At 37.6% G+C, this 19,909-nt stretch overlaps 1 protein-coding gene across 1 annotated transcript in view; it reads right to left on the bottom strand.

Moving 5' to 3' along the window:
• Nucleotides 1–396: 396 nt before the first annotated feature.
• The window catches only part of LOC134534360 (integral membrane protein 2B), a 32,655-nt gene continuing 13,142 nt past the window's right edge, over nt 397–19,909 (bottom strand). The window contains exons 2-7 of the mRNA XM_063372793.1: nt 16,378–16,557; nt 14,605–14,712; nt 10,035–10,193; nt 9,831–9,945; nt 4,900–5,046; nt 397–1,091 (exon numbers count right to left, since the gene is read on the bottom strand). Of these exons, the coding sequence (XP_063228863.1) occupies nt 961–1,091; nt 4,900–5,046; nt 9,831–9,945; nt 10,035–10,193; nt 14,605–14,712; nt 16,378–16,557 (840 nt within the window). The 3' untranslated portion in view covers nt 397–960. The remainder of the gene's footprint in view (nt 1,092–4,899; nt 5,047–9,830; nt 9,946–10,034; nt 10,194–14,604; nt 14,713–16,377; nt 16,558–19,909) is intronic.

The following is a 19,909-nucleotide window of genomic DNA, read 5'->3' on the forward strand; positions in this document are numbered from 1 at the left end:
TAAGACATCTTTGATTATTGGCAGTGTTTGAACACGTGTTTTGTCTAACTATATGCAAGGTTAAAAGGCCAAATTGTGCTAGAAATTCAAGGTAGCGTAACTTGATGGTAATGAACATACTTTTTAACATTATATAAGCTGTATACAATGTTAATTTCTGCACAGAAAATGAAACACAACGCAATTACATTTTTAAAATCATAAACTACCTTTTTTTTTTCTTAGTATATTACTCTGTTGAACATTGTCAGATAAAAATTAAGGAATCGGAATCGGATTCGAAGAATCGACCCTTTAATTTAAGAATCGAAAATGGAACCGGAATCAGTATATTTTAGAAATCGGCCCAACACTAAAAAATATTGTAACATTTATCAAAATAAAATATTTTTAACACCATTTTTCAAGTATTTTTATTGTCTCAATATGAAGACAATTAACAAAATATATGTTTAAATACATGGAGATACAAGGTGAATACATTTTATATACCCTTTGGTTTGTTCTTGCTAATGTGACATCTACAATTCAAACAATCAGTATCTTGCTGAAACCACAATAATAATTCTCAAGTAAAATGCCTGACTCCCAAAACTGTTTAAACTATGCAACCCTTTGTCTTCCCCTACAATTACAAACGCATTGATATACAACAAACAGTCTTTAATAATGTGTCTAAAGTCAAAACATTTAAAGTTTTATATGGCTTGTTTTATATACTGAGTGGCCATTAAATCCTCTGATAAAAACACCAACAAGGTATTTCTGGCATATACATGCAAGGGTCAACCAATAATAAATCACAACTACACATTCAACAGGATGTCCATAAACACCAGCCTCCCACTCTAAGAATGTTTCCTATAAAAAATGAAGTTATATTATCAGTACAGAACTCTGGGGTTTCCCCCCTCTCCCCATGAATATTTTTTTTTTCTTCTTTTAAAACGAAGCAAACATCTAAGCCTCTTCTATTTTCTTCACTTCAGCAGCATCATCATCTGGTATGCCCAGTATGTGAAGCTGATATATGTTGTTGCCAGCAAATCCTGCATATTCCGTGCTCTTTCCAGGCACACTTCTCTTGAACACTAAATTGAAAGTAAAAAAATTATAAGATCATTCAACTCGCATTACTAAACAGAAAACAAAAACACTACCATCAGAATTTACTTCCCTGTGATATCTTACAAAGGTCAGTAAATACGTCTTCAGTACGTATTTGACTTCAGCAACATGTATCTAACACAAACATACAACCCCATGTGTGTTCCACTCATCTAGACAAATTCTAACCTACTTACAGATAAGATAAAGAACTTTCAATTTTACAGGTTTATAGCTCTTAGCCTGTAAACAAAAAAAATCAAATTTAAAAATTTTAATATTCGACCCCGCCAAAAAATTCAAAATCACCACACTGCTTTAAATGTCTGCCTAATTAAGACTGAATCTGTCCCATCATTGTGAAAAAATGTTTAGTACATGTATTAAAGTAAATATCCAAATGACATAGGTGTGAAAAATATTAAATTTATTCATCAACATGTAATAATATGTATACAGGCTGATATGTGACTCACTAACTTACTCATCTATACAAATCCTACACCACTTTCAGATGAGCTAGAAACATTCAAAAGTATTGAGCAAAATAATTTGATATGAAGGTAGGGTCATTCGAAACATCAGTCACATTTAAAGATAGTTGTTAGTAACCATCTTTCATAATCTTGAAGGTACCAGAATTTTTTTGGTTTTTATATTATTTTGTCTGCTCAAACAACCAAGTTAAATCTGGCTGCTTCTATACGTCCACTTCCCTGGACAGGTGGCTTTCATTCCTAACCAGCCCTAATGAAAATCAAAATTTACCAGTCTCTGGCATTTATATTATTGATTTAATCTTGATAGCAAACAGACTAAAAAATTTTATTAAATAATACTTTGTGAATAATTTGCAATTCTCCCAAAAATTTGATTCTAACTCAAAATTTCCTGATTTGTAAATGTCTAGTGCCAATGGTATTTTACTCATGCTAGCCAAACCATCTCACATCTAGACTTCACATGCAAAGGGCTATTCTCAAAACTACAAAAATTATATTAACAAATGAAAACATGGACAGCTAGTAGGCCAGTATGAACATTTAAATTTTCAAATATCAAAACAAATTTGTTTCAATTTGATTTTATATCAAATACTTATACTAAAAAAATTATACTTTATTCAAAGTGAAGAGAATCCCTAACTATCATCATTAAGGTTAAGATTTGTCATAGCAGAATATAAATGTGTACATAGCCATGCCTTATTTCAAGATGTTCACAATGAACACAAAAATTTCTGACATTCAGGTGACGGGATAAACTGCTATCAGGAATTTTAATATAATCTGAAAACAAGTGCAGTTTGTTTCACTGCAAAATAAATAACATTAAAAATTTTTTTAAAGTATACGTTGAAGCGGCCCGCCGCCTCATGTTGCTACGTCACAGCCTTCCCACCCCTCTCTACCCTCTCCTCTTTTCCTTGTGAGTTTGTTTCCCCCCTCCTTTTTTCAGCTTCCCCACCGATGCTCCAACCGCAGCGCGCTCTATGCGAGGCTTTATAAGCAGCCGTCGGCTATGCCTCGGCCTCTTTAGCTTAGCATACTTTGAGTTGTGATAAGCATGTGATCAGCTAGTTTGTTAGGCAGTGACGGCGCCGAGGGAGAGACTGCTGTGGTTTGATTTTTTTGTTTGCTTGCACGAGATGGCCGTGTGGTAAAGTAGCTACAGTTCTCTCCGAGGATCCCAGCGTTTAAAGTAAGGTAATTGTTTGCCATCATGCAGGTTTGTCTTTGTATGGCTACTGGGACCTCGATGGTTCGCCTATTCCAGGTTTTTTTTACTCTTTCATGTCGCGGTTTGCATTCCCGTCCGTTCATGCCTATTGTCTCCTGATGTCGCTGGCTTAAGGGTCCTGCATCCCACGGGGTTACCCGTCGACCCAGTGGGATGAAGAGCGGACCTATGACGTGTCGGAGCTGTAGTCGGCTCTAGTATCTGAATGATGCTCTCAGCAAGATCCAAAAAGGGAGTGTGATGCGAATATATAGCCTCTCCCGCTTACGGCAACCCATAGCCTTCTCGTGGCGCCAGTGTTTAAACAAATATGGGAAATGCCGGGGGTGCCCACTCCTCAGACTTCCTCGGTATGTCGGAACGGGAATTCTGGTGGACTAGTAAGCTGTGGGTAGGTGACTACGCCTTGCTCCAACAGAAAATCCACTGGGGGGTTTTGGACCCCCAAACCCTTCTTGGTGTCTCAAAGCATCGGATTCAACGTGAAGAATCCAAGATGTATATGGAATAGCGAAGGGTGGCAGCGCGGCGGAGGTTCGCTCCCGGTCCGGGCACCCGGGCTCTGGCACAGCTGTAACCTTCAGGCGGGAGATATGCTGATATTCAAGTTCCCAAGGACATCCTTGTCTGGATTCGGGGGTGCTCTGCCGCCGTGAGGCTGCCCGGGAAAGCACTATACCTGAAGATGAAGGGTGCCACGGGACTGATCCTTTACTGTGATAGTTCCCTGCTGAGATTTTCTCTAATGGCTCAGGATCAGGATTGGAGTAGGAAAACGTGGTGGTAGTGGTCCTCCTATGCTTGGAGAACACTCCGAGGGGTCCCCACCCTGCTGACGAGTGGAAGTGTTGAGCTACTTAAGCTCGGGTACTAGCCTGCTGAGCTAGTGGAGGTTGGATAGGCCTCAGCTGGATCACGAGTATCTGGGTGACCGAGGGGTCCCAGGGATGTGAGAGGTATGGTTCCGTGTCATAGCTACTCAGATCCCACAGAGGGGGCTGGCTCTGTAGGAGGTCTGGGGGTGAACGACGGAGCTGGGGGCGGGTCGGTGGGGCCAAAGTTGGGATGGGTCTCCTCAACCTCTCGACCTAGCCGGGCGCTCTCCAGTAACATGCCGCAATTGGAAATGGCGTATATATTTCCCGGTTCTTGGAACCCATGTCAGGCACTGGTAAGTGTCTGGCATGTAAAAGACCCATCATTCTCCTAACCAGGATCATGCCCTAACGGGATCAATTGCCTGGGGGAGTTTCGATGTCAATCAGAGGTGTGAACCTAAGTACATGTCTCCTTATGTCGTTGTCCCTTATTTTTTTAAGCACCATAAGTTCCGGTGTCACGAGTTGCCTGCCTGAGTGACTTTGCCTTGCTGTTGTCTTTCCTATCTGTTTCTCGCCACGTCTAGGGTAAGTGCTCCCTCGGGCCGTGCACTTGTTACGTATGGAGAGCTCGTGGTTCGTAGGAACCTGTAAACGGCCATGCCGGCCTTGATATCTGGTCTACATGTTACGATTCTTTAAATATTAAATTTTTACATATTTTCTTTTGTAACTTGCTTGTTGTAGCTCCGCGCGGAGCATGTTGGTACTCTATGTAATATTTGGTAAATGCTCGTACAATTTCTAAAGTAAACCTAAATTTCTGTCCTGTATCATGTATGGTTGCTTCATATGCACATAGCTTGTTACATATTAAATGAATTTTGCCTGCTGCCTTAATGGAGCATATGTTGGTGAAGAAATTGTCTGAATTATTGTCCTCTTTTTGTGTCCTTGTGGACCGGCCTAATCTCATTTTGTATTTTGCGTGTATTTTGTTAACGTTTATGGAAAACATTATTAAAAAGAAGACAATTTGATTAAACGTATTAATCTTGTTCTATATTAGGTAATCTGATTTTGCAACCTCTGTTGTCTTAAATCATTCTATGTAGAGCACAAAAAAAAAAAGTGTCATTGGTCACTATTTTAAAGCAACTGCCTTCAATAATGGACAAAAAAAACTATAATTTCCCATAAAAACATGAAAGCAGTGAAGTGTGTAGATATTTACCTCCAGAAACATACTTCTCCAGCATGTACGTTGGTTTCTCTTCACACTCCCGGGCAATGTAGTACCCAACTGTCTTGAAGTCGGTAATAGCGGGGGTAACCACTCGCATTGTCTCTCGCACAACTTCTGTGTTTACTTCGTAGTATCCTAATAACAAAAATAAATAAAATCATCACAATACTTTGATGAGACATAGCTTATCTAGATAAATTTAACAATGGCATGAGAAAAGTCTAACGTTAAAAACGGACACTTGCAACAAAATGCTAAGGTTAAACTGGTAAGATGCATCTCCAAAAATTGTTTACATACTAATAAGGCATTTTGCAGAAATCTAAAACTTCACAAAATGAAAATTTTTAATAATTAATTAAATTTAATAAGTAGGATTCAGTCAATAAATCAGAAACGAATCTCTCAAAAAAATCTTTTCATGTCACGTATCCATTTTCACAAAGATGTGTAAATAAAATTTTACACTTGCATCACAGCCACATTATTTGGCATCATTTAAATCCATATAATTTTTTTTATTTTTTTTAACCAAAATACCAAATTTAGAAAATTGTACTTTGTTTCTCATTTCTCAACTGTATACATTTGAGGCATGTACTAATAGAAAAGCTACACGTTAAAGAGCTCACATCACACACAATACGCTTTCACTACGGTAAAAAAATATTTGCTGGCATCAATGAATTTTCAAAACTGCAGCTTTATGTGAAAGCCATTTTTACTATAAGCTCACCGGACAAAAAATTAGTCACCCCAGTGCGCTAGCACAGATGGATCGTTAAGCTGTACAAATGGTGCAGCAAACGAGTCCCGAGCTCAACAGCACGTGCACTGCCTCTAAGTGAGCATAAGGCAGCAGCGATCAGCGAGACAGTGTTTCAAGTGGACAGTGCACATCAACAAGGGTAGAAGCGAGGATGTGGCTGAGTGGAAAAAAGGGGCAGTTGTGTGTGCCCAAGGCCATACGGTGCCTGAAGCCGCGGGATTTATTGGTGTTTTGCAGCGGACTGAATGTGTCTACAAGAAGTGGTGTACTACACGTGGCCACGGACCGGCAGAACATAATGTGGACTGAAAATCACTTTTCTGCCCGTATTCCAATGATGCATGTCATCGAGAGCACCAATTAATGAGTTTATCCTGATGTTTGCAAGGTCAGGTCTAAGTCGGAGGTGGGTTCGAGTTTTGTCATATCATGGATTGGGCTCTCTCACTGCAGTGACCACTAACATGAACCAGCATGTTTATTTAAACATTCTGGATAATCAGGTGTTGCCTTTAAGTCAACATCTGCATGATAAGTATACAGGGTGGCCACTATATTTGTGATAAAAAATTCCAGGTTTTTTCCAGGTTTTTCCAGGTATTTTCCAGATTTTCCAATATACACTAGAGTCCCGTTATAGCGAGGTGTCACGGTTCCGGGTTTGATCCTCGCTATAACCGTGTCCTCGCTATAACCGAATTGGACAAATCATGGCCCCCAAAAAATAAAAATTAACCGAAAATAGCATTAAAATTGTGTTTAAACCTGTATAATTGGAAAATAACAGGTTATATTAACGAAATCTTAATTTCTGTGAGCAGATGTGTGAATTCTCTTTAAAACGATACCCCATAAGTACGGATGCGATCACCGATTGCGTCAAAATAACCAGAATACCCTGCCACGCCACGTAAGTATAGCATCTCAGTCCGTGGCCGACGCAGCATTGTCTTGCTATCTATCGTCGACGCGGGCTGTCTGCTGGCGGCCATGTTAGTTCGGGATGTTGCTAACAGGTGGTGCTAGTGTAGCACAACAATTTAATTCCTTACAAAAAAGCAGGAGTGTGGCTGCGGCAACGCAGGTACGCCTCAAACGTAATAGTCGCCGGAAAACCATACTTTTTTCATTTAAAGAAACCTGTCAACTTTTTTAGAAAATAAATTTGGGATTAAACTCAAACCATCACCACCCCTTTCTCGGACAGATACCCCAACAACTGACCGAAACAAAAGTTACAAGAAAAGTGCCCTAGCGATTCGGAAATAAATACGGTAGTGCCGACTAGAGGTAAAAGTAACGAAAAAATGCGTAACCGTATGTATTCGTTATTATAATAATTAGTACTCGTTACTATCGTTACGTTACTCGTTACTTCTGATACCGCATAACATGCTATGTTATGTTTCAGCAACGAATCCAGTCGTATTGCGTACGCGTACAGTATGACGTCGCGTAAATAATAAATAGAATATAAACCATTAACAATATTTGATAATTAATAGTTTTTGTTAACCAAGAAACAATTAAATCTCTTTAGAGCGGCTTTTTAATATTATCTCTTAAGATAACCAAAGAAAAACGTGAAAATACGCGATTATAAAAACAAAAACATACATATTTCTAATTTGTAAAAAATGCTTTCTTACGTTGTTTCTGTTCCAATCTCAAACTTTGTCTACACACGGCACAGATAACTAACGGAAGTTTGATAAAAGAAAGAAAGGATGGGATTCTATTTTTAAGCCACGCACTTAGGTGGCGACTGCACGGCTGAAGAATGTGACGCGTCAACGGCAAGATGTCTAGTGGCGAGCGAGAGGGGTGGAGATAAAGCAGACAAATAACAAAAGCGCGCTACAAGCGATCACGCCGTAAATTCCTCAAAAATACCTCGTTATAGCCGTGTTCTCGCTATTACCGTGCTCGCTATAACGAGATTCTACTGTATATACAAAATGACATGTTTTTATTTATGTAATACATTTTAAAACACGGAACTGTATAGTACTAAATATAAAACAAAAATGCACAAAATGTGATACATACCCAACTAAAAAAACAGGTGGCAGTTTACTAAATATATATTTGCCACATAACTTTAACCTTTTTTGTGTTTAAAATTTCTTCGTCTATGAGAGCGGTCTGTTTTAAGGCATCACTCATTATTTTGACTTTTTTTGCCTTAAGTTCCCTGAGGTTCTTTTCTGCTTGTCTTGGATCAGGCTGAAAACATCAGGCTATATGTGTAAGTTATAAGGAATCTTATTAGTATCATGAATTGAGATATGTTTTTCGAGTAGATATACACATCGACCTACCGGATGCTCGCCCGCGTCTTGTACTGTCGCAGCGATGTTTATTTTGACAGCTCAAGCAATTATCTTTTCCCGTGAGTTGATAGAAAAAGGTCGCTTCACACAGCATAAAAAAAGGAGCAACGCCACTTATTCCCCACGCAGGAAACACACTGGCTGCTGTCTGTCATCCCCCGCATTTCCCCCTTCCTTCCTTCTAACATTCCACGTCTCGCCTCTCGCGTGAGCAATAACGAAGTGATGTAGCAGTTGCACCACGCATTGGGTCATGTTTATGCTTTGCTGGTGACCGCAGGAGGTCCAACATGCTTTTATTCGGTATACATGATCTTTCATTGCGTTTTTTTTTTAAATATTTTTTTCTGATTTTCACATTTTGGTCAAAATTTCCAATTTTTTTAAGGTTCCCGAGAATGTACTCGTAAAATCACTGCTTCGTTAAATCGGGGATCTGGTGTACATAATAATTATATGTTTAGTATTATTATTTTACAAATTTTAAGTGAACATAGCATTACCGACGTTAAAGGTAAGGTAATGCGGAAGGTTTATCGGCCGGCCTCAACGCACAGCTGTGAATATTCATAAAAAAACGTGCAGTGTAGTTAGTTACTGGACATATTTGACAGTTTATTGATAAGCGATGGATTACAAGACGTCGTAGTTTATAACACCGATAAACCGTTGGAAGCTACTAGTATAAATTAAAGTACTAATAAAACTTTGTTACAGGAAGCGTGGGCTTCATCCTGAGCAGGTTGAGTGGAAACAAAATTCTGTAACTTGCAGGTTTCTTGATTGGTTATTTATAACTCTATTGTAATTCTTAGATTTGGCATGGCTTGTAAATGCTCCCCTACCCATCGTATCGATCTTGAAACTTTTATTGCATATCTTGCATCTCGCACAAGTTCTGTCTTTCGCATCGCATCGCCCATGGAACCTCAAGACTCATAACGACAGAAATACCTAGTAGACATTGCCGCAATAGCTTCCTAACAAACTGCACAGCGTAAGACTAAAACCGCTCGAAGACTTGTACTGAACAGAACAAATTAGAACAACACCCCGTGTTGCACGCCGTAGTGCGGTTCATATTCCCCCTCCCCCTCCCCCCTTAGTGACGTATTGCGTCTATGAGGAAAGAAGAAACATGACATGCCTGGGAACACTACAGTCTCTGCCAACATGAGACTGTACAGATTTGCCGCGTGATTATCAGACGCCGCGATGTACGTCTTATATAAGTTGTGCGCATTTACACCGCAGCATTTGCCCAGGAAAGAAATAAAATTCCAGACAGTTTCCCGGTTTTACCCGGGCCCTTTCAAATTCCCGACATATTCCCGGTTTTTCCCATTTTTCCGGTTTGGTGGCCACCCTGAGTATACCCCGATTTTGACAACAGCAAAGTTCATCGGGCTGGATGCATACATGACTGGTTTTATGAACACTCCTACACCCTATTACATCTCTATGGGCCTGCAAAGTCACCATATTTGAATCCCATTGAAAATCTGTGGGACATGGAAAAGCAGCTGTATAGCAGACATCAGCATCCCCGCAATTGGTGGAATTGCACGATCAAATCCTCAACGAGTGGCTTAACCTGGAAGCGAAGTACCTGTAAAACCTTGTGGACTAACTGAAACCACGCAGTTATTAAGACCAGAGGCAGAGTTACATGGTATTAAATGATGCTCGTAATGATTTATCCAGGGGTGACTAATTTTTTTGTCTGGTGAGCTTATGTTAACATGATTTTAATATTAACTATCACAAAAGATGGAATTTAAATTTTGACAGACAAATTAAACTTAAAATTACTTCACCTTCCCACATTTTCTTGATGAGATCAAACAGAGATCTTGGGGCCAGCACTCGGTTTCTGTCCAACGGCATCACAAAGCAGCGGCTTTCATCGAGGTCAATAATTCCAGTCTTGTTCTGTGCACAACCATTAAAAATAAATTAAACCTTAACCATTGTCTACATACAGCTATGTACAATAAATATTTGGATGTGATGTGACATACCGCATTGAAATCGTGGATGAAGCGGCCTCTTCGTCCATCTCTGAAGTCTGGCACATCAATCTTCTCAAAGTTCTCATTCTCAAGATCCAACTCAAATTTTTCATCAAAAAACTGAGGTTCACTATCGTCAGTTAGGCCATTGTCAGATTTAGCTATGCTCTTGAGGGGGGAAAACACAATAAACCACATATTAAATGGACTTCCATCATGAAAAACTACAACAAGTAAATACCTAATCTTCTATAAATAGTACCTAAATTGTTTAGAAAAATGTAAATGCTAATGAAATATGAGTGAGACAATGCATATTACCAAAAACCAAATGATTAAAAGAGTAACTGATCAAAAAAGAAAACAAGAAAAATGTATATGTTGATCAATTGTTTGAACAATTAAAAAAATATGTAGTTTAACAATCACATTTTAAATAAGAAGCAATGAAAAGAATGTCACAGAGAAACCAACAAAACTAAATGCAAAAAAACAACGCAGCTAAGTAGTGACTGGCAGTGGTAAACTTGCACTTTATACATGTTCTAACCTGACTGGTTTACCATGGCTCTCCAAAATTCTAAAACTATTTTTTTTATCCCTGAACTGCTAAATTCAAGTTCTTATTGCATTTGAAAATTTGAAAATGGCTACATTACTTAAAAGTAACAAATTCAAGTTACAAGTGGGGCTTCAAATATTCGATATGCACAAAGCAAGTAAAACCAAGAATTAAACTGCCGGAGTACACTGTTCAGTTGTCATCATGATCGATGACGTTAAAAATCGGGGATAAAATTGAAGCTGCTCATAACATTTCTTCTGTGGTATCGTCAAGATAACCATTGTGTGTATTGATTGATTGGTTACACTCACCATTGGGCTTTCACCCGGTGGCAATGAGTCCTCCCTTTTTCTTATAACACCCCTCCCCCCCCCCTTTACTTTAGTCTTCCTCTCAGGTTCCTTGCATCTCACATCGCCAGCATTCCTTCCTCCAGCCCATTCCACTACCTCCCTGTCCTCGCTAGGGCAGCATGCCTCCCTCTTTCCATTCGCCTCCATTCCCTCTGGAGCTTCCACCCATCTCTCCGTCCTTTATACCCACCTCTGTGTACGCTAGTTCCCAGATGTCCCCATTCCCCCTCATCCTTTATCACCTTAAGCAGCCTGACTAACCATTCCACTCTTCTCCTCCCCTGTAATGCTTCCCATGCCAACTCTTTAATCATCTCTGATTGACTACACATTTCATCCTCTTGCCCTTAACCTCTCCACCACATATCCATCACCCACCTCACTGTTCTACGCTGCACCTTCTCCAGCTCCCTTACCACAGTCACTGGGTAGGGATCCCAGATCACAGCCGCATTCTCCATCATTGGCCTGACCAACGTCCCTTACCCTCCTCCCTGCAAGGTCCTGCCTAGCAGCCCCAGCACCCTCCTCCCCTTACTCAACTTCCCGCTGAACCTGTTTCACCCATCCCAGGTTATTGTGCAGGGTCACCCCTAGGTACTTATACTTGTCGGCCTCCTTTTATCTCCTGTCCCTTCCAGTTATACACTTCCCTGCCTGATCTCACCCCACATCACCTTGTATGCCACGCAATCATCAGCAAACATTCTCATCCTTGACTTTCCCTGCAAGTTTTTTGTACAGATTACCGATGTTTATTTTAAACATTTTAATATTAGCAAATCCTTACAAAAAATGCATTGTTACAATGTTCTGCACAATGCAATCAATTCAAATATATTTCTACATATACATGTTAATTCTTAAAATTGTTTTTAATTTCTTGAGGTTTTGTATTACGTAGTTTGATGCAAACCTCATAATTTAAAAATGACGGTCCTTTAAAGTTTGTATTAAAGATAATTGACTTAATACATATTTAAATTTTTCCAAGGATTCTACATCAGATTGTTTATAGGGAAACAAGGTTAGATGACCTGTTACATATAAGTCCAAGAAAGAAAAAGAAAGGGAAAAGATGGTGAAATGGAGGGGTAAAAGTACAGGAAATGATGTGTAGGTTAACTGGTAGTCTGTGTACAGCAACACAAACTCAAAAGTGCTATGGTATAATCCCATGCTGTTGCCATCCACATTTCAATTAGCAATGATGAACTTCCAAAACAATACAGCAACACAAAATGTAAACCAGCAATTCAACCTATAGGACTTTTCACATCAAAACATCACGACCCTGCCCAGGCCTACAACGAAACTCGCAGCTGTGCGAGTGCACTGGCACGTAGCTTGTTGGCTCCGTGGTTTGCTTCCTACACTTTCAGTCATGTGCAGTTTGAAAAAGGTTAGCAATTATTTTACCCCCGAGTCCAAACAAACTGATGCATATCAGTAAAGATTAGTATAAAACCATAATTTATGCACGTTTTTGAAGAAAGGTGCTTTGATAAGAGCATCGTTGTCTTACATATCAAGCAAGCATCATTTCGAAATCTATATTAGTTAATTAGTTATAAGCAAAATGAAAATAGCATTGAATCTTATGAGGTTAACGCGGGTTGCGTAGTGCCCCTGAAACACTGGAGTGGCCTCTTAAGTGAAACAAATTTACTTGTGTTCATACAACACAAATAGTAAAAAGGGAACAGAATACTTTAAAAATCATAACAGGTTTTTTCAAGCCATTAATAATTGTAAAATTATGTTAAAGTAGTACTACTTGACACTGACCTGAAATGAGCGAGTGTGTTATTTTTGAGTACATACTACAAACATCCATCCAATACCCACCGTATAAATTAATTGCTATAATATATACATATTAACTTTAACCGATCTAATTATAATTTTTGTTATAAAATATTCATATAGGTAGCAATAAAAATTTTTTAACTGTCAGTTTCTATAATTTTTTTCAATCCTTAACGTGTGTCACTTGAATATGAACTGTAATTTGCAACACTGAACTTTGTAACCTACAACACTGTGCCTGTTTTCGTATCAATTATTTATCGTTTCACTGATATGCATGTGGTCTAGATCATTTTTATCTCCTGTGGTTGTTTGTGCCTATTGACTTCCTGCCGGGATAGCCAGGGCCATGTTAGGACCCCAGAAAGATCTGTCTCAGCATATGAACAAATGTACTTTTTAGCATGCTCATATTTTCTCCGTCAACAAATGAGAGAAAAATGTAAATAGAATATTTAGTTGCAGGATAACCAACCTACAAAGAAAAGAATATGGCTACTTTATCAGGGTGTGTTCCATTACTTTTAACTGCCTACAATACTGAAAGAAAAAAAAATAGCTAAAGGAACACACCCTATGGATATTTATTCCTCTTGGTGTAGTTCTTTACACTTCAAAATATTTTAAATCTTAAACATAACGTTTACCTCAATGGTAAGAATATTTACCCATTTGTGATTGTGACAAAAAATGTGGCACATATGAATCTAACATTCCTAAACAAGAAATAAACTCTTCTGTTTGTACTTACAACTTCAGAGTTGTACACTATGCCAATATGGTTTATGAGAGAATAATGGAGAATAATGTGTGATAGCACAGAATGTAGAAAAACAAATGGATGAATAAAAATGAGTTGGTGAAAGTGAGACAAATTATATTATTTTTTGGTGAAGGGGACATCCAAAAGTAGGGGTCAGACTGATTTCCAGGTCTGCCTCTATTCCGGTTAATACGGAACCTTATTTCTTCCCGTGTAAGAAATTGCCCAAAAACTTAGTTCCCCATCTACAACTCTTTTTTAAATGTTAAAATACATTACTAATTAGTATATTATATTTACTTATTTAATTAACAGAAATACAAAGCTGCCTGATGTGCAAATTTATTTTCAAACATTATAATCTTTATCTGTACCATCATAACTGTGTTGCATGTATCAAAATGTAGCCAGTGCTAGTTGGCATGTTGAGGCCTGTAAAGTGCACGCATGTAATCAAATAAGGATATCGATAACTCTTTAACTCCATGCAGTGCGCGCACTGTCTAGTGCCAAGTAAACTACATTAGATAGCCCGCACTCTTTAGTGGAGTGTGTACTACGATAGCTATGAGTATTGTGTATGCTATATTAGCCATCTCACATTCTGGTCAGTTTTCATTGTCTATTATAAGTTGATACAAAATATATTTTTGTTTCATAGTTATTTATTTACTAGTACTATGTTGTCACCTAACAATTCAACCATGTAAGATTTTTTTTTTCAATAAAGAATTTAAACTTTTCGTTGTTTTATAGGTTTAGGCCATAGTTATGTTATCATAGGATAACATTACCATTTGTCAACTTATTCATGTATATTTTTAAGCAACTCTAAAGAAAAGTGTTTCCTCTTCCCATTTAAGAAGTTTTCTCATCTAAGACATTTTTTGAAGTCAGTCCCTTGAAAAAGTCACAACAGAGTTTTACTGTATTTGCAATCTATTTTAGAACTACAGCAATTATAGACAAAGAGTGAATCTTAATTTTCCGTGGTTGACTAGAGAAGTGAGGTTCGGTTTAGGGAAATTTTTACAATTAATAATAGGTATTAAAATGTAGTGCAATATCATATGAAATCAAAGCAATTACCTTGAACATCTTAGAATCTGCCAATCCAGAGTCTTGCTGGAGGGAGTGATACATCGATGCCTTGGTACCATCGTACGGAATACTGCACCACCCACGAAAACGATGCATCTGAAGAAATAAAATCTAGTTCGCTGCACTGTCTAAACCATGTTCTCAGTCTTAAATACTTCTTGTTTGTATCAAGTTCAGTGCTCATGGTGCAGCAATTAGCCTATGCACTCACTTCCTATCACAATCTGATCAGAGTTTGATTAGAGAGTCAAGCCCAATGATTTTCCCAACTTTTTTTCCGGGTTCCTCAGGTTAGCATTCCATCACTTCTCCATTTCTTTATTTCAGGTAACTCTTGAAGTAAAATGGATGAATTGATGGAGGAATGGGCTTAACTTATCAATATTTAGGTCAATACAAATGATCAGGGTTTATGAGAATAGTCACACAGCATGTTGAGTTTTTCATTTTCTCATCATTGCTATTATCTAAGGGATATTTCTGAATTCTTAACAAGATACCTCCCTTCAATTTGTTGTTCTGTAAAAATTATTTGCAACAGATAGTGGGTGTAAAATGTTGCGCAAATGTTTGTGATTACCACTTCCACACCTTTTAATACGTCCATTACATTACACTTGGTGAATATCTGTTGAAAATATTTGTGCCAGAACAACAAATGCAAGGGTGGTATTATGTTAATACTCCAGAAATATATTTTAAATAATAATAATATAAAGAGAAAATTATTAAAAAAATCAACATGGCATAACTACCACGTTTTCCAATTGCGTAAAATTTTAGATTGACCCCGCTCATAATCCAACCCAGGTCTGACCACTCAAGCACTGTGCATCAAAATTATTTATGACAACATGATTTACTTGTCTGTTCCCCCTCCTTTATTATTTATTATATCAATTTTCTTGTAACTGGCAGAAAAAGGTTACTGTACGTATTACACATAGAAAAATAAATTTGCTTCTTAAATGGACAAAGTATTATTTGGTTATAGAAATAAAAATCTATTTATAAAATTTTGAATGTTCATAAAATTTCTCTCCCGTGAACTAATCAGAAAACAATTTTTTTTTTTAAACATACAATTTTGCTAGTCATTAATAAAAAGTAACAGTGTGTTAACATTAATGAATGATTAACAAATATTTAGCTAAACTGGCTAAGTCACCAACTTGAATCCATTAATGTTAACAACTCACATGCACATAAACTTAATATGGAACAACAAGATTACAGTGGACCCCAAACCACTTTACCACAATGTGCTTGAAGATCACGACACACACAGAAAACTGGGCTTGAATCATAGGTCCAGCCTCATCATCATAATTTGCTAATATAGTGTCTCTACAGATACCTGGTGAATCAATTTCAGGACATATTCAGAACCTCTTAATAACTTTTTTTTATAATTTTTTCATACCACAAAATAATTTCTACAAATGGTAGTCGAAATTAACAGAATACAAAGTATATACACTATTTGCAGGACCGTTGCGACTTTTAAGTTAAAGAACCAAAACTTTTTCAGAGATTATTTCCATACGATTTAAGTGGTTTAGTCTCCAACTATTTATATTTAATGTGCAACACTCTAAAGTGAGGTGTAAACAGACAAACTTCAAGTCAACAAAAGACTGCTGGACATTTAAGTTTCATGACTTCTAGCACAGTTCATGACTTATTCATGACTTTTGTGACCAGCCTTTCGGTTTCTTTAATTTTCCGTGCCTTCCGTGACGTGCAGACACTGCCACTCACCTCGACCTGGGCGAACTGGCGGTACAAGTACATCCCGCCGATGATGCCGATGCTCATGACGAGCAGGGCGGTGAGGAAAAGGCATATCGTGGTTGCCGTGGATATGCGGCGGGCCCTGGACCGCAGCACCAGGTAGTGGTGATCCGGCTCCGCGGTGGCCTCTATGTCCACCTTGGCAGGCTGGCAAACACACACATATTGCTCATGCTCCACGAACGAGGCTGCACGTTTCAGTTTCACAGCTCGCCTACGACATCGTACGAGACTAACACACTCATTAACAAACCAAGGTAAATTGAGTAACGAAACAGCCATGGCCTACAAAACAGAATGTAGCCAACCTATCCCAGAATTTTCCAGGAGTAATTTCGAGAAAACATGAACAACCGAAATCACTGTGGATGGACTGTGATTTTAATCCAGGAGGAATTTATTTATTTATTTATTTATTTATTTATTTATTTAAAAGGTGTGGCATGTCTACCAACAGCTATTGGCCAAGATAGTAGACACCATACATAAACAAAAACAAGTACAAAAATAAGAGCTCTTATAGTTGATACTCAGAAAATTGTACTTTTAAATAAAATCCATTCCAATAAAGGCTGTTTAATATATTTAATCTAGCTAACCTAACCTAAACTAATGGTAAACTTGTAGGAATATTGCAATGTTGTTGAACTGAATCAAATAGAATGAGGGGAGAAGTTTTAAGAATTTTCTTCTTATTCTTCTTCTCCTCCAGAAGTGATCTTACTCCAGATAATTACCATTCTGTGTCTTCCTAAATGAGAGTCCAACTTTCTACTATTGTGCCAAAGAACATGTTGGAATAGGTACTCTAAGCAAAATACATATATGGAATTAAATAAAAAACAAACAGTACTCTGAAAACCGAAGAGTGGTAACAGCACTCATGTTTACTTTGTTAATGTGATTATTTTTAAATACAAATAAATGATTGGGGCGAAGTGATTCCAACATCATCATTTGACCTTCCCGGCTGCTGGGACAATCTCCCATCCCTTCCCTCCCTCTTTCAAGGTCTCCACCCCTCTCCTACTGCACAGCTGCGCCTGTACACGGGAGTGGACCCAGGGCATAGATGAGCCCTATGCATTCATGTCTTAAATTTTGAGCAGAGATCGAGGACTTGGTGACAGCGACATAGAACATGGCTATGTGAGTAATGGTGGTGGTGTTATATCAATGGGTGAGAGGTGGTCTTGCCCCTTAAATGTAAACTCTGTCAAATATTTCTAACCAAATATTTTCTAAATTCTTTTTCGATAACCACCGCTTAAATTGTGGTTTAGCTTTCATGTCTCATTGCTGTCTGATAGACCAATAGTAGAGACTTAATGATCTTTCATAAAAGCCATGCTACTTGCTATGTAATGCATTCGCCAGGGAATACTATATTTTGTTACCATTAAATGTTTCTTTCCATTCAGTGCAACAGTAAATTTGAATTTGAGTCTTTGCACTTAGTAACCAGTAGGGTAGGGTCTTGATGTTTGCTGATGAGCTGTGTTACCGTGTTAAAAGGCGTCAAGGGCCTACTCATTACTTTTACGTTAGTCGCGTCTGCATGAGTGTAACTTTTGGAGATTACTCGATTTTCTCTGTCCATTATGAAGTAGTTAATTTCTATAGGGTTTGTAACATCAAATATGATGCATGTTGTAATTATGTGGGATACTGTTTACAGCATATACTATTTACAGCGTATACTATTTTTTCTTAGCGTATTTACTCACTTCACGGTGGATTTAAGAATCCTTTATGCTGAATTTGTGGAGAATTAAGCTTTTTGTAACAGAATTCTAGTTTTTCTATGCTACACTTGCCCTAGTCAGATTGAATATATACACTTTGAGTCATTTTGTGTTATGGCTAAGCCTTTCGCTAATGTGCAAGGAACTTATTTATTGGAAGTTTGGGGCTTTCATAAATCATAACTGCCTGGTAGTATTATATCAGTTGGGTTTTATATAAACACAGCTGTGCTCTGGCTGGTATGAGCAATTTTATGTATGCTAATAATTATGTATCTTTGCTCACGTATTTTTTTCAGCGTGTTACATAATGTGTGCTTGTTTAAAAATGTAATTGCAAATATACCATGTTTTGCTGTTGAAGTAATTTTTGTGGAAATGTCAAATATTTGTTAAACCAAGTCTAAAGGCCTGTTCACTATAAGAAATGCTTCCATATCTACGAAATTAAGGATTTTCCACATGTTATAAATAAATTGTTAAAGGAAACAGAACCCTGATATGTTAATTTAATTCTCTTATACTTCAATCACAGTGTACATACACACATTCATTGCGTTTCCTCCTGATACCAGAACCGAGGCTTGTGTTCAATGATTAATATTTTTTCCATGGTGTTTCGTATCACGTATCAAAGTTTATCCCTTGATCCTGATCGCATTATCCTGTACATTTTGATTCTGTGGTACATGATGCTTGCTGTTGTAATTTTGTGCGTTGAAAAATCCTACACATAACAAAAACTTGTGATACAACAATAAATTATAATCTTAAGTTGAATATAAAGAAAAATATATTTTTTATTCAACTTACGCTCAAGTTTTTGTGTGCAGGATCTTTTAATGTACCAAATTAAAACAGCAAGGATTGTGTACCACAGGATCATGACATCAGGATCAAGGGATAAACTTGGATATGTGATACGGAACTTTTACCTCTTCCATTATATTGCAGGATTTTGGAGGCTTTTTGGAGCAGCGTTGAAAATCCAAGGAGGATTCAGGGTGAAAAAAAGTAGTGATTAAAAGATAATTATTTACATCAAACCAATGTTAACATACAAGAAACTAATAATAAAAGGTTAACTACAAAGTTAATGACATAAGTGAGACTAATGAAAATTATATTTCTACAGGCTGGGTTGAATGCAACCAACAAACTTTGACTACAGGTACATCACGATAAAATAAGTTGAAAACCTCTATATGAATTATGATCCGAAGTGTTTCCAAGACTGGTATACAGCTTTGAAATTATGGCTGAACTTCATTTTTATTGTAAATAACAGAGAAAGTATTTTTAAGATTTAACACAGAGTGTCTATATTATGTTTATTAGAATGAAGTTCTGCAACAATCACAAATCTGGCCACTGTTCAAAATTATTTCATTGAAATAATTGGGTGTGTAACATGTCACAAAAGAACATGAAAAATAAAGGTTTGTCTTTTTTTCCTCCAAAAACTACATGTTTTAATGTCCGACGTGTTGTGCCGGAAATTAGTTTTTCGGCACTTTTTTTAATTGTTATTATAATTTTAAATTATTTTTGGAAATTTTATTTTCTACATAATTTGGTTACAATTGGGTGATTTACACTTTGTTAGGCTGGTGTACTCTACGTAGTTAAACTTTTCTGCAGTAGCCCAAGGCATCTTTTCTCAGGGACCTATCTGATCTTTTGCATGTCTAAGACATCGTTGGCAGCCCGGTTGACATTTCTCCCGCTTACAGTCACGTCCAGGGTTTGTAACA

This window comes from Bacillus rossius, chromosome 1, assembly GCF_032445375.1.
Source record: "Bacillus rossius redtenbacheri isolate Brsri chromosome 1, Brsri_v3, whole genome shotgun sequence".
Classification (NCBI taxonomy): Eukaryota; Metazoa; Arthropoda; class Insecta; order Phasmatodea; family Bacillidae; genus Bacillus; species Bacillus rossius.